Source organism: Dufourea novaeangliae, unplaced genomic scaffold (assembly GCF_001272555.1).
Source record: "Dufourea novaeangliae isolate 0120121106 unplaced genomic scaffold, ASM127255v1 scaffold21, whole genome shotgun sequence".
Classification (NCBI taxonomy): domain Eukaryota; kingdom Metazoa; phylum Arthropoda; class Insecta; order Hymenoptera; family Halictidae; genus Dufourea; species Dufourea novaeangliae.
Window position 1 is genome coordinate 5122101 of NW_015373910.1, and position 13796 is coordinate 5135896.

The following is a 13796-nucleotide window of genomic DNA, read 5'->3' on the forward strand; positions in this document are numbered from 1 at the left end:
AACTGTGTAACGCGCGATGCACGTACGTATGCATTTTATGCGGAGCCTATAATGGACGGTCTGTGCATGAAGCGACCTATACTACTTACGGCTTTCAACGCGCACTCGATCATACGGTTCTTAACACTAGAACTACCAAAGCAATCAAAATGACTGGGTGGTACATTCTTATAACGATCATTAAAATGTCATAACGATGTATTTTCTCTGATATTTTACAACTTTTATTCCACTTCGAAACTGAAGAAATTAGTTGATTTATAAATTTCTATATTTTCAAACATTTGCCATGTTCATCATTCCAATAGAAATCGATATACGGTATCATCGGTGGTTCTAGTGTTAATCGAATTTAACCGACCGATCCGTCGGTTTAAAAAGAGCTCTTAAGCTGCGTATCCATTTGTTGCGTATCCTCGTATCGTATCTCCATAAGGTACATATTTATAGGCAACGATACAACGTCTGCCCATATTGATACACAACAGTGTACGATACAAGGATCCGCAACAAGTGGATACGCAGCTTAAGAGCTCTTTTAAAATTTTCTAATCTACCGTCCATCTGAGCGTACCTTGGAAAATTACGTCGGGGATTAAAAAGCGCGCGAGACAGGGTTTGTCGTGGAACGAGTCGCGGGGCTTCTTTCCATAAACAGAAAAGTGTATTTGCACGCTGGATAAAAAACTAAAATGTCGACGACAGATCCAGACGTTAATGAGGAGTCACGATTCACGAAATATAATTCGCGATAACGGCGCAAACGTACGAGCGTACGAGCAGAGGGGAGGCGACGAACGGGCAGTTTCTATACAGCGAAGTTGTTTCGCTAACGCACGATGTAACCTATTATCATTATTTTTCCGTGGCGTCTACCTACATACGGGTCCGTACACACATATACATATATACCTTCGTACACGTACACGTAACGTTCACTTTGTTTTTATCGCAATGGCGGTATCATTATCGAGCGGCACGTCACGTAATACCGGCGTGCACTTGCCCGACTATCTTTACGGCGGCCGGCGCAGTTTGCCGCGACGTGAAAAGTGTACATTAGATGCAGGAAAGCCGGCTGCATACACGCTCGGGGTATCGTTTCGCCCTGTATCGTACACCCTGTTACGTGTACGTGCATGCGTTATGCATACATACCCGTGTATTCCGAGGACAGACTCCTCCATAAAATTCGTTACGACCCCGACCACTCGCCGGGTCGCGCGCGACGCGGGCCGATTCCCGACGTCCCGGCCAGACGACATTGAAAAACACGCTTCCGCCGATTAAATCGAACGTTCCCGTCCGTAAACGGAGCCAAGCCCCCCTCCCTATTTTCTTACAGCGACACGTTTCACCTGGATACACAGTTCACATGAAAACTTCCGTACCCTGAACATCCGATTTTTTTTAAACCTCTGAGGTTTGCAGGGGATCTCGATTAAAAGGACAAGGGAATTCTTCATTTTTAATAATATTAAATTTTTCGGAGTGAAAACACCCCTTAAAGGGTAACGTCCAATTCCCTATTTTCTTGTATATCTATAAAATCTTCAACGGTAAACCTACCGTACTCTTCACCCTGAAGAACGTAATATCAAGAAAAATGAAAAATACCCCGATGATTCTATCGAAGTCCCTTTCAAATCTGCGGAATTTTTAAACACTCTGTATTTTCGTTTGTACCACAGTTCGATAAACCTCTCGAATTCTCAAAGATGCTAGATTTCTTATATTTAGACCCACGTGCACCGAAGTGGCTGTCGACAATCGACGTTACTTGAATGACAAGTTAATACGGAACGTCTTGTTGAGGAAGTGGCGCGTTACACCTGCGGTGGTACCCCGAGCTTTAGACCCCGGCACCGGTGCGCGACCCATACCGCGCCGGCAGTCGCACGTTCGTCGATCTTACCGGCTGGAATAACCGCCTGCCCCCGTATGCATCGCACGTATAAACGGGGATATCGCGTGCGTGCTCGTCGCCGTGTCGCCGGGTCCGTTCGCGTCCTATTGCGGCGAAAGTCCGCCATCTTATCGAAGATTCTCGCGAGGAAACCGCCGCCAGACGCGACACCCTTCGCTCGTCTGGCTTTCCACCGGTGGATCGAGAGGGGGAAATTTCATCGGGGCAGGATTATCGGACTTTCCGACCGTCCCCGTCACAAGAGTTGGGAAAAATAATAAAACGGGGGTTCGCCACGATCACGAAGAGAAAAAAAAGGGGGTCGAAGGGAAATTCTGACCTGGCGTTATGGCGGCATTTCTGCATCACGACACAGATGCGTCGGCGTAGAATGGTGACCTGGCTGTACGCGTGCTGTTGGGGAGAGGGTGAGAGAATAAGGGTTGGGTAGGTGGCTGGAGGTAGGGGACGGGGAGGCAGAATGACAAGCTCGAAGCGGAAAGCATTCCCCTCTAGTAGCATCAGTCACTCGCCTCGCTCCCTTAACGTTATTCGCGTGTCTTCGCGGTGCGGGCTTTCTCTCCTCCTCCTCCACCCTCTTCCCTCCGTCAATACCGTTGGAAGGCGTATATACCGCCGCCATACGGCGAACGCTACCACCGCCGTCGCTACGTATATCCCATAAAATATACGGCTTAATGTATTGCAAAAAGTACACGATGGGGGCAATGTACTTCCCGCGTGTATCCGCGTACTAACTTCCGCGAAAAGAAACTAGATGGTACGAGAAACAGCGTTGGTGAGCACGAGGTGAAGAGGGTAGTTGAGGGCGGCGAGAAGAAAGGAGAGACAAAGTGTTACCGCGCGTCACGGATGGTAACGCGTTTAACGACTAGAAGTCGTAAGGTAGCTCGCGCGTTAACGAAGCCCACCACCGTTTCCCAAGGTTTTTGTACGCGTTGGAAAAGAGGGAGTAACCCGTGGAAAAACCAGACCGTGGACTCCCGTGCACGCGTTATTCAAATTCTCTAGAAATTAGTTTCGTCGACCACCGTTTTGCTATTGTCGGGAGGTGGTGGGCTGGCTGGCGAGCTGGCGTTAGGTTAAAGGCTGAAATTTTAACGGAACCGCCCTCTAACGTTTGGGTATTGTTCGAATTCTACAGGAGGCCATTGTTTGCATTCATTCGGGAAAGTAGGTACATTCGCAATTTACGTTAGTAATATCATAGTATCCTTAATTGTTATAGAGTATTCCCCCTCCCTCGAAACTGTAGGGTGTACCTGGGCGTATCGTTCGAGTGTACGTTGTTAAATTTCACGAAATCCCATCACGGAGTCGATGAGAAGAAGTCTTCTCGAAGAAAACTTTTGAACATCGTTCCTGTACGCACACAGTGTTCCTCGATGTAATACACCAGACACGTACCTACATCGAGAAATCCATGGAAAACACGGGACGGAAGTGAAAGCCTGGTTTTAGGGGATGCTCGGCGGTGGGGATGGAGGATGGTTCGTGGTACCGAAATTCTTCGGTGGGTCGCAGGAAAACAAAAGGCGGGAAGAAGGGCAAACGGAAAGCGGATAGGCGGGGCGGCGTTACCCGTGCTCGCGGACAATGCGGTCGCGAATCTCCATTTCCGTTTATCGCGCAAACGAGACAAATTAATTAAAGTTAGACACAGCTAGCTGTCGGACGGTCCGGCGGGCAACAGCGAGCAGAGCAAAGCGGGCGGGCGGCTGGCCCGGCGTCCGCCGCGTATTAAAATAACGGCCGCTTTGCTCGGGCGTCGAGCACTTTACGATAATTGAAGAGAATTAAACTCCCGCGGATTCCACGGCACGCGGAATAAACCAATTTAACGTTTCATTAGACCTTTGGCGGCGTTTACGAGAAGACAAGGGCGCAAGCGAAACCCTCTCCACCCCCTCTAGCGTATATCGGGCCGCCGAGCGTCGTAACCTGTGGGAAACCGCCGAAAACCCTGACACAAAGGGACGCAACTACGCCGCGGTAATTACGCTGAGAACTTCAAGACCCCCTCTGACTTAACGCATCGGGAATCATTAAATTATATTTTGCGCTTCTCGGCCGTAAAGCCGTGAAGAATAGGGCGAACCAGGGCAGGGGGGTTGGAAAGGAGGGGACGGATAAAGTAAAAGCATGGCAGGGCAGTTAACGCTTCGTCAACACTCATAAAATTTCCAGCATTAAAGCTTGCGAGGCTTGATGAGCACAGGGCATGGGAGAACTTCGAAACAAGCCCGGAGCTACTACCTCGCCCCGGTGCTTAACACCTGCCCTGGGATTCTCGGTGTTCGTTCCTTCATTCGTTCGTTCTTTTAGACCCCCCGACCTCTTATCGCCGTTTCTTCGCTGCGCACCGTTCTCGCCTCTTTTCCCCTCTTAATTCCGGCATAATATCCCTGATCGTTTCGAAACTTCTGTAATTGTCCGTAACGATAATGCAGGAATAGAAAACGCCGGAACCTCCGGCGAATCGTCGTAATAACCGAGCAGTGCCGACCGAACGGAACGCGAACGTAACTACGGCGATCGCGGAAACGCGTTATTTACGATGTCTCCTTGTTCCCCCCGGTTTGGCCAGCAGCTTCTCTCGATAATCGTCGAGACCCCGCGACACACCCTCCCGAACTTGATTTTCGTTCTTCGCGCGGATCGTAAAACGCCGCGCGTCCTGGGTGATTCGACGCGCGAACACAGAGCAGCCCGATGATTTTTAAGTAGCAGCGAAGTGGATGATGGTTTAACGTTTCTCCTCGAGTGGCCCGACATTCGTAAAATATCACTCGGCCGAAGTTTCTCCTGGTCGCGTGAGAGAAGAAGGGGCAAAGTTCGAAACAAGTCCCGAGGTGAAACGAGCGCGCTCGTCTTAACATCTGTGCGCGCTGGAATTCTCTGGCGTTTCGCGTCCGGTCTCTTCCGGTGGCGCCCCTCTTCTGCACGTTCCCTTTGCCCGACACGTTACGCGGCTATAGAAGAGCCGACGAGAGATATCTCCTTCCCCGTCGTGTTTTCCACTCTCCCCGTGGCAGCTCCTCACCGAGAGGGGGGTCTCGAGAAGCTCCCCTCGGGCCATTAGACCACCCTTTACCCACGGGGGTTGACTTATGACGCCGCCGGCTATATATACGAACGGGGGATTGAGTAAGTTACCTTGCTCGCCCGCTTATATTCTTGCCTTCTGCCGTCGTCCACGACCATCAACAGCAGTAGCGGCGCAAGAAGAATGCCTGCGAACCGAGTGGAACGAAGAGTGTAAAAGCCACGTTCAATTTGTTACGTAGTACGAGCTCGATAGATTCTAAATTCGTTTGGACAGGATCGAGAGTGGACGATAGAATAGTCGAGACGAAGAAACCTGGTTGGAACGATTTGTCTCGTCGACCAGAAGAATTTTAATTGCGACCATCTCGCGACGACTCGTACCCGCAAGAAACTGAGAAGCTACGTTTGCACATGATTAACGGCTCGTTTCATTGCCCGCGTAAATGGAACGACAAGTAGTGCGCGGGATGGGGAGGGGGGCGTCAACGGGTAATTCGATTTCCTTTTCGGTGGAACGCATTCGCGAACCGACGTGGCTGCTGCTTGCCGCATTCGAATCTCTCGCGAAAGACATTTCATGCCCGCATAATCTACCTCTGTCTCCACGTCATTCTCTCTTATATTAGCGAACCCCCGGGGATACTTCTGACGTTAATGCGCACCCCCTCCCCCTCTCACCCAAACCATCGACGAACCGGAACGCAAACGTTTGTACTACCGTCCCGGGAAAATTTCCTTGCGTTTTTCCACGAGTGGGGCAGTAAAAAGGAGTAACCGGGCGATAATATCGCGACAGGGAACGAACTTTTATTTTTTATTATTTTTCTTTTTCTCGCCCAGCGAACGGAGCGAACGAGAGCCCAAATCGGAATTATATCGGTCGAACGGTATCGGCTGCGTTACGATATTGGATCCGCGTTTTCAACCCCCGGGGAAAGAAATTAGTATCGACAAATCGAGTGTGTACTCCCGCGATCCATAAAATCACTTATCGAATAAAATAAACGGAACAATAAATATTTCCATCTGGTATGTGGCCCCCGCGTTCTCGACGAGACCGAAACACTATGAACGGGAATTCAAGTGGGCTTCGAAGCACACGGGGTTCAATGTAAACATATTTTCCGTTTGTATTTTGACCGAAACGAACTCTCCCGCGTCATACGAAGGGGTGAGAGAGAAGCAGAGAGCATATACGAGAGAGCCTCTATTCAGCTCTCCCTTTACCATTTTCCGTTCCACTCGAGCCGACCCTCTCCCGTACGGAATGTTTCCCCGATAATTATAATTGACTTTTACCCGATCGATAGTACGCGGCGGCGGCGGTCCGTTAAAATTATGGAAACGATTAAAACGACCGCAAAAAGGACGCGAAACACAAATCTTCCTCTCCCTGTCCACGCCGTTCCGTTCCGGCTGAGCAACGGTATGGATGGGTTGGGGGATAGGAAAAGGAACGGAATGCAAACCGAGCGGAAGTCTGCAGCCTCGGGGTAAACATATTTTCTGTTTGCATTCTATCTCAATCGAATCGAGCCGAACGATGCTCGCTCCCCCCATCTCCTCCCCTCCACCGTCTTTCGAAGTCATCGCCAACATCGGTTTCTATCTGTATTCCTTTCCTGCCGTATCTTCGCCGGCGAAGGAAGGGCAACGGGGCAAAGGCAGACTTAGAGGGGAGGATGGAAATGGGCGATAGTGAATAAAGCACGAGCCGCTGCACACCGTGCGTACATTTTGCGTTTTCCCCCACTCGTGATATTAAATATAAGGAAAGATATTTCAATATCGGCGGGTAAACACACAAATAGTTTCGACGTTTCCACCGCGCGTCGATCCTCGCTCTGTTTCTCTGTCGGCGGCGTTCCCCCCGATCCCCGATATATTTGTACATATTTATGCCGAGACGTATACCCGTCTGCAGTCGTCCCTCTGAGAAGGGACCCGGGGAAAAATGTTTCCTTCTTGCCTACTGACAGCTGAAACGTGGCCCCCGTTGCTTCTACCACGCGAAAAAACGTCTTCCTCCCCGCCAACGTTCCTGTGTTGTCACGGCCAAAGAAGCCGATTCGCCGAAACGGTAAGAATTTACCGCAGATATTTGCCAACTGTCGGACAGATCCTCGAGCGTGGGGGTGAGTTCGCCCTGGCAATTCCGCGTTACGTATCCATCGAATCCGACCTCGATGACTCTAGAGGATATCTAATCACAAAGGGGACACAGTCGTGTGATCTCGTATCTGCGTGGTAGGGGGTTGAAGGGGCCGAGACGAGCGAGTACGATAGATTTTCATCTTTATTCAATATCTGCCTTCTTTCCGCGATGAAAGCAAGCCCCCACGTTTGTGCTTGCGCGACGTTATCGGGAACCGTAGATAGATCGTGTACAACGCTCCGAACGTCATCGAGTTTTATCGCGGGAATCTGAAGGAAAGATATGGGCCGTCGCGCACCGTGGTTCCGTTAACGCGACAGAGAAAGTTGTCCCGTTCGCTTCTACACCTGGCCCCGTCCGACGTGCACCTACGTTTGTCCAAAGGTGGTAGCTCGCGTGCGATAATTATTCGGAATTCATAAAGAACTCTTTTAATCGCCTTCGGTCGCTGTTGGCCGTCTAATTGCCCGTTTCGCTGGAGAACGCCCCACCGTCTCGCGTTTTCTACTTTCATTACCGATACGCTAAGCGGGAACATTAAACGGACGGCGTTACGTTATTGTAATGTCGCGGCGACAGGCTACTATATACGCGTTTTTCACGACTCTTTAGAGTACGTTGCAAAGCTCCCCGGATAACACCGTTCTCGTACGAGCGTGAGAGCGCCGATCGTCGGACGCGCTGTGAATAATCATAGAGGTGTTCTTCGACGGGAATACCGATCGATTCCGGTCTTGGGGTATCGGGGTTAGAACAGGAGCAACGGTTTCCGGCGTTCGGCTGTTCACGGGAATCCGAGTTTTTCACTGGCACGCTAACAACGTGCACGTGACTGGATGGGATAACAATATGACCACGCGTTCCTTCCTGGTCAGCTTACTGGAAATTGTAGATGAGTCTCGATTATGTATTCCGATCGTACGTGATATCAAACCGCCTCGGCTTCTCGCTCGTGATGGAGTGTTTTCTGCCCTCGACCCTTCCCTTCTCACTCTCTCTCTCTCTCTCTCTCTCTCTCTCTCTCTCCTCTCTAGTCTCCCTATACGCCTCCCTCCGTTCACCCTTCATCCTCTCGTCGTCGAAGTCACGTTTACAACGAAACCCTATAAATCCATAGGGTCGGACGGACTCGTAGGAAAAATATTTCAACCGGACTGGTTCGGACGAATATGAAAAATCTGCGAACCGATTTCACTTCTGAATTCTTCAATTCTTCGATCTTCCATTTCAAGATTCGGCTGATATTAATTATCAGCTGTTCACGCACCGAGTTGATCGTTGCCGGACGTTTTTCAGCAAACGAAACTAAGTTAGAACGAATTTTGTCCCTTCGGCGATATCGGACGAATTCTACGATATATAAATTTCCGTCCCCGGGTCCTCGAGGTGTTGATTATCGTCGTGTCTCGGCGAAAAAAGAAAATTCCACGTCGAATCGATGGAAAACATGGCCTCCCGTTGATCCGTCGTGTTTACTTTGCGAATCAGGGGCGGTAAGCTGAAGTCGGAAGTCGAGAACCCGGGGGTAAGAAGGGAGGAACGAAGAGGACGGCAGAGGGTCAGGGAGGAGGCGGAGATCCATTGGGGAGGGTTGAATTATACCGAAGGAGTGACGTCTACGGAGATAATCACACGCCTCGTAACAGCCAGTTCATCATCGTGGTATCGTGCTAAGGGGCTTGATGCATCATGGAAATCGTGCACGAACCGGCCAGGTCAAACTGAAAGTGGAATAGACGGCGTTTGTAGCGGGGCTTTGAAACGGATTCCCCCCCCCCCCCCCCCTCTGGATGGGGAGCTTCCACGCCACTTCGCTCGACGCGTTCCTCGACCCGCTACCAACTCAATTAACGCTGGAAAAACGACACGAAAGAGCCACGAGGACCGCGTGGAGTATAGATCTTGTTCGGTTGACTAAGGGAGGGAAGCTTATTTTGGGCGTTTCCGTCGTGTTTTCAAGTCGATCACGGTTCCACGACACGTTATAAAATATCTATCCGGTGAGCGACAGCTCGGGAAATATAATAATAGTAATACTAATATTGCATCACCTTTAAAAATAGTAGGATAGCACAAATAGCAAATTTTCCCATTGACGTTTCCGCTTCCCCTTTGAAGCGTATTCCTCTCGGATCTACCTTACAATAATGCTTAACCCTGTTTCCGTTGAACGAAAATTATTGAAAAATCCTACGTTTTGTGTGTTCTAGGAGCGCTACAAATCACCGGATCCGACGAACAGGACCAAGGGAAGTACGAGTGCGTAGCGAATAATTCGGTCGGCACCGAGTATTCGAAGGCGGCCATGTTGTACGTGAAAGGTACGTTATGACGGAAAACGCATAAACGATAGGACTGTTTTGAACGAAGTTTCCGTGAAAAGTGATTCTTATCTCCTGGTGGCTTTAACGAATTCATTCAAAAAAAAAAAAGAAGGGGTTCGTGAGTCCGGGAGCAGCCTGAGTCCGACAAAGTCAGTCGTTTTCCTGGTTGTAATTAAAATTAATGCAATGTAATTAAACTAAGCCAACGGCACAAAGGATTCGCGCGGGCGCGCGTGGAATCGCACTGCAAAGGTTATACGCCGGAGACGCGATGGCGTTCCTTTCCGGTAACTCGCGTTCTGGTGCCTCCGAATTTGTCTGCGCCAGTTGTGCGATAAAATAACCGACTTAACCGATCGCGCAAATGCGACGTTGTTTCATTCTTTACTAATTTAACGAAACTAAAGTAACTAAATATGGTTCAAGTGATCCAATTTATCGAATGCCGAAATCAACCTATTAATTTATGGATACGATCGATTTTTTCAACGTCTCTATTGATTACTTTAAACAATTCTTACCTAGGGCACTAAGAACTGTTTAATTTAAGTTAATGTTGAATTAATAGATTCTATTTTTATTTTTACTTAATCGTATGTATGTATACTGGGATTTATACTCGTATGATAATTATACTAATTAATGATTTGTTTACGCAGTTCGACGTGTAACGCCAACATTCTCGATACTTCCGCCCGCGGTCAGCGAGGTGATGCTGGGCGCATCGTTGAACTTGACCTGCGTGGCGGTCGGCGCACCGATGCCTTTCGTAAAATGGAAGAAGGATCCAGCCACCGATCTGACGCCGGACGACAGTCTGCCAGTTGGTAAAAACGTGCTGATGTTGAACGACATCAAAGAGTCGGCGAACTACACCTGCACCGCAGCCAGTGACCTCGGAGTGATAGAAACCACATCGATGGTGAAAGTTCAATGTTCGTATCGAGATGGATCGGAATCGCGCGTAAATCCCACGTAGATCGCATTAGCGGGCGTACAGGCACACGAGGGTGGACTACGTAACGGGGGAACGATCAATCACGGTCGTCGCCGTTCCACCGTAGCCGTGGCGGTGCTCTGTTTCGATGACTAATCAATCGGCTTATGCCGTCGCGCGGAGAACACCGCGGACAATGCATTTTCCACGGTCTTCCTTGCTCCGTTTGTTCTCCTCGCGAAAACCCGTTGCGCTCGCTAGAACGATCAACGTTCTCTCTCTTTCTCTTTACTGCTGTGCCGCAAGAAACTACGGATACTAAAGCCAGGAAATACTCGAGCGTTGTTTTCACAGTACATTTTTCAACTCCGTTGCGTTCGATGTACAATGGTATCTGCTTAGTGTTCGCATTTCTTGCCCGGTTAATGGTCGCCGGCTATTCCACCAGTTCTTAGAGCTGGCTTCACGGTGTCCCGTCGACTGTACGGCCTAGCTGCATCATATAAATGACCTTTCTTTGTATATCTCACTCGCGCTTGATGTTCTTTCGTCCTACCCTGAATCTATTCAGTGGCGAGCGAGCTGGAGAAAGAAAACAGTCGGTAATTCTTAGAATTTCATCGTCCCAGATAGCGTTCGCGATGTAAGGTCCTTGTCCTGCGAGCATTAAGAAGGTACTACTGTATGTAGCGATTGTGACCAATCGCGTAAAAGGAACGCGAGATAGTATGTCAGTTACACGGATGTCCCGTGGAGAAAACGCTGGGCACTATCTACTTCAGACGTAAAACCGTCGGTCCCGATGAATTTTCAGCTCTGCCGAGCCCTCCGGAGAACGTTCAAGTCTCGGATATTACTGCGACGTCCGTGAAGCTCACCTGGTCCTATAAAGGTCCGGACACGTTGCAATACTACGTGATCCAGCACAAGCCGAAGCACGTGAATCAGGCGTTCGCTGAAATATCGGGCATTACGACCATGTACTACCATGTCCGAAGTCTCAGCCCTTACACGGAGTACGAGCTCTACGTGATAGCCGTCAACGCCATTGGGCGTGGTCCCCCAAGCGCCCCGGTGACAGTCACCACCGGCGAGACAAGTCAGTATACCGTTTAACCGTTAATGCTTTCTTGTTCTTTCATTACCGTCAACGTCACGAATGTCCCGCGAGATCCACGAACGTCCCGTCGAATCCATTAGCCTTTCGATCGTTTTGCTGACGTAGGCTACCCGGTTCGGCGGGACATAGTACGCGCGCAACATCTTTCGCCATGCGTCGTTCGAGTCGACGAGGATCCTTTCGAGATCGACAGGACGTTCGGCGGTGTTCGAAGCGGGCAAACGATCTCGAACGGATGTTCGTCGCCGAGAGGTGGTGTCATCATCGCAAAAACATCGCTTGACACTATTCGATGACGTTTGCACGTCCAGTACAGTTTAACATCTCGTTCACACATCACGGATAGACACATACGGTCGCCGAGTGCAATCTCGGGTGTATAACCACGGATGATGATAAAAGGAACCAAGCAGTGGAGAGCTGGATGATTTTTTTTTTTTGTTATGTCGAGCAAACGAAGCGATAGCGTATCTGTCAGACCGGGACGACGAGCGCGTAAGATTTTTGCACGTAGATAAATGTTTTTTTGCACCCACGAGAAGGAGGAACAAGTTTTGACACAATTTTTTGAGGGAAAACTCTACCTTTTTTTCCATGCTGTCCGCCGTGGACGCACGATTTGATTCATGTAAGTGACAAGAAAAATTTTTTTTCCTACCTATCACCAACCCCCCCCCCCTGTCTGTGTGTATGCACTATGTGTTAGTGTTTTTTGTCGGAGCGTATTCGACCGCGTCGCGGCTTCGACCGTCGCGTCTTCGTTCTGCATTTTTCCGTCTCTGTCTCTACACCGGCCTCGGAACCTACACCCTCACCCCCCTCCATCCCTTTTTAACCAGCCCCGACGTCTCTCCGTCTCTTTTTTTTTCGGAAAAGAGAAAAACCAATACGCGGGGAGACAGCACACACGAAATTGCACCTTTCCTCGATATATAGCGTAGCGCACTACTCGTTCACAAACCTCGTGAAAATACGAAACCGGGGGGCCCGCAAGAACCGCGTGTGTCCCGTGGTTCGTATTTTCACAAGCGCATAATGCCATTTTCGATCGAGTGTCCATTGAAGAATAATCGTTCGTACCTTTTTTTCGACAGCGGAATCGACAAATGGAGGTGCCAGTAAGTTCAATCATATATTAAGAGTGTTGTAGAAACGTACTCGTCTTTCGTAATCTTCTCTTTCCCGTGTTGTATGATTTCTTTCGGTTGATTTTCCGTTGTGTTTTATCTAGTTTCTAGTTATCACAAACTACAGTACCACCATCTAGTAGTCGGAGCACACACACACACACGCCGCGCACAACACGTTCATCGATCATTTGCACACGCGCGCGTTCACACACATCCACACTTATGTGAATTGTTTACCACGAGCGTGTGGTTCGTAACTAATCGACTACAATGCGACACACCTGTGTACATCTTCTTTTTTTTTTTTTTTCAGTCGCCCACTTACTAAATTACACGCATCGTCACGACACCCTACGATTACGATTTGTTCTTCCGTTGTCCTTTGTTTATTTTTTCTAAGTACCTGGAACGCGTGTTATTTTGGTTCTTATGGTGGTCTTTCCTGGGGGTTTTATTCTCGTACTCTCCTGTCCCGTGACTAACTAGAGTGGCTTGTCCAGTACCGAACGGCGAGCGTTCCGAACGAATATCCAACAGGAATCTCCTTCGTTTTAGAACCCGGTACCGCGCCACGGAAGGTCCAGGTACGGCCATTAAGCTCCAGCACGATGGTTATACAGTGGGACGAGCCGGAAACACCGAACGGTCAAGTGACGGTTTGTTCTTCTTGATTCTTTATTTCCCGACGGGTGTCGCCCGAGACAGAGAGAACGGAACGTAGTGCAATGAGAAACGCTTTCCACGGTACAGGGCTACAAAGTGTATTACACGACGGACCCGAATCAACAAATGGCGTCTTGGCAGTACCAGATGGTGGACAATAGCCAGCTGACCACCGTGTCCGATTTAACGCCGCACACGATCTACACGATTCGAGTCCAAGCGCTGACCAGCGTCGGACCGGGCCCGTTGAGTCTGCCCGTGCAAATAAAAACACAACAAGGGGTGCCGAGCCAGCCGGAAATGTTGACGGCGGTGGATATCGGGGAGACCAAAGTAACGCTCCAATGGAGTAAGCCGGCTCATAGCGCGGAGAATATTCTTAGCTATGAGCTGTATTGGAACGACACATACGCGAAGGTGAGTATCTTACTTAAGTTTCGCGTTCGAATTCTGAGAATTTCACAATTAGCTTCAAATACACCCTTACCTTTA

General features: G+C 49.4%; 1 protein-coding gene across 1 annotated transcript in view; it reads left to right on the forward strand.

The window, feature by feature from the left end:
- LOC107193920 (tyrosine-protein phosphatase Lar) overlaps window positions 1-13796 on the forward strand; it is a 193593-nt gene that overhangs the window by 163873 nt on the left and 15924 nt on the right. Inside the window, exons 6-10 of the mRNA XM_015583459.1 lie at window positions 9341-9451; window positions 10114-10389; window positions 11206-11490; window positions 13197-13297; window positions 13392-13721. Coding sequence (XP_015438945.1) covers window positions 9341-9451; window positions 10114-10389; window positions 11206-11490; window positions 13197-13297; window positions 13392-13721 — 1103 coding nt within the window. The remainder of the gene's footprint in view (window positions 1-9340; window positions 9452-10113; window positions 10390-11205; window positions 11491-13196; window positions 13298-13391; window positions 13722-13796) is intronic.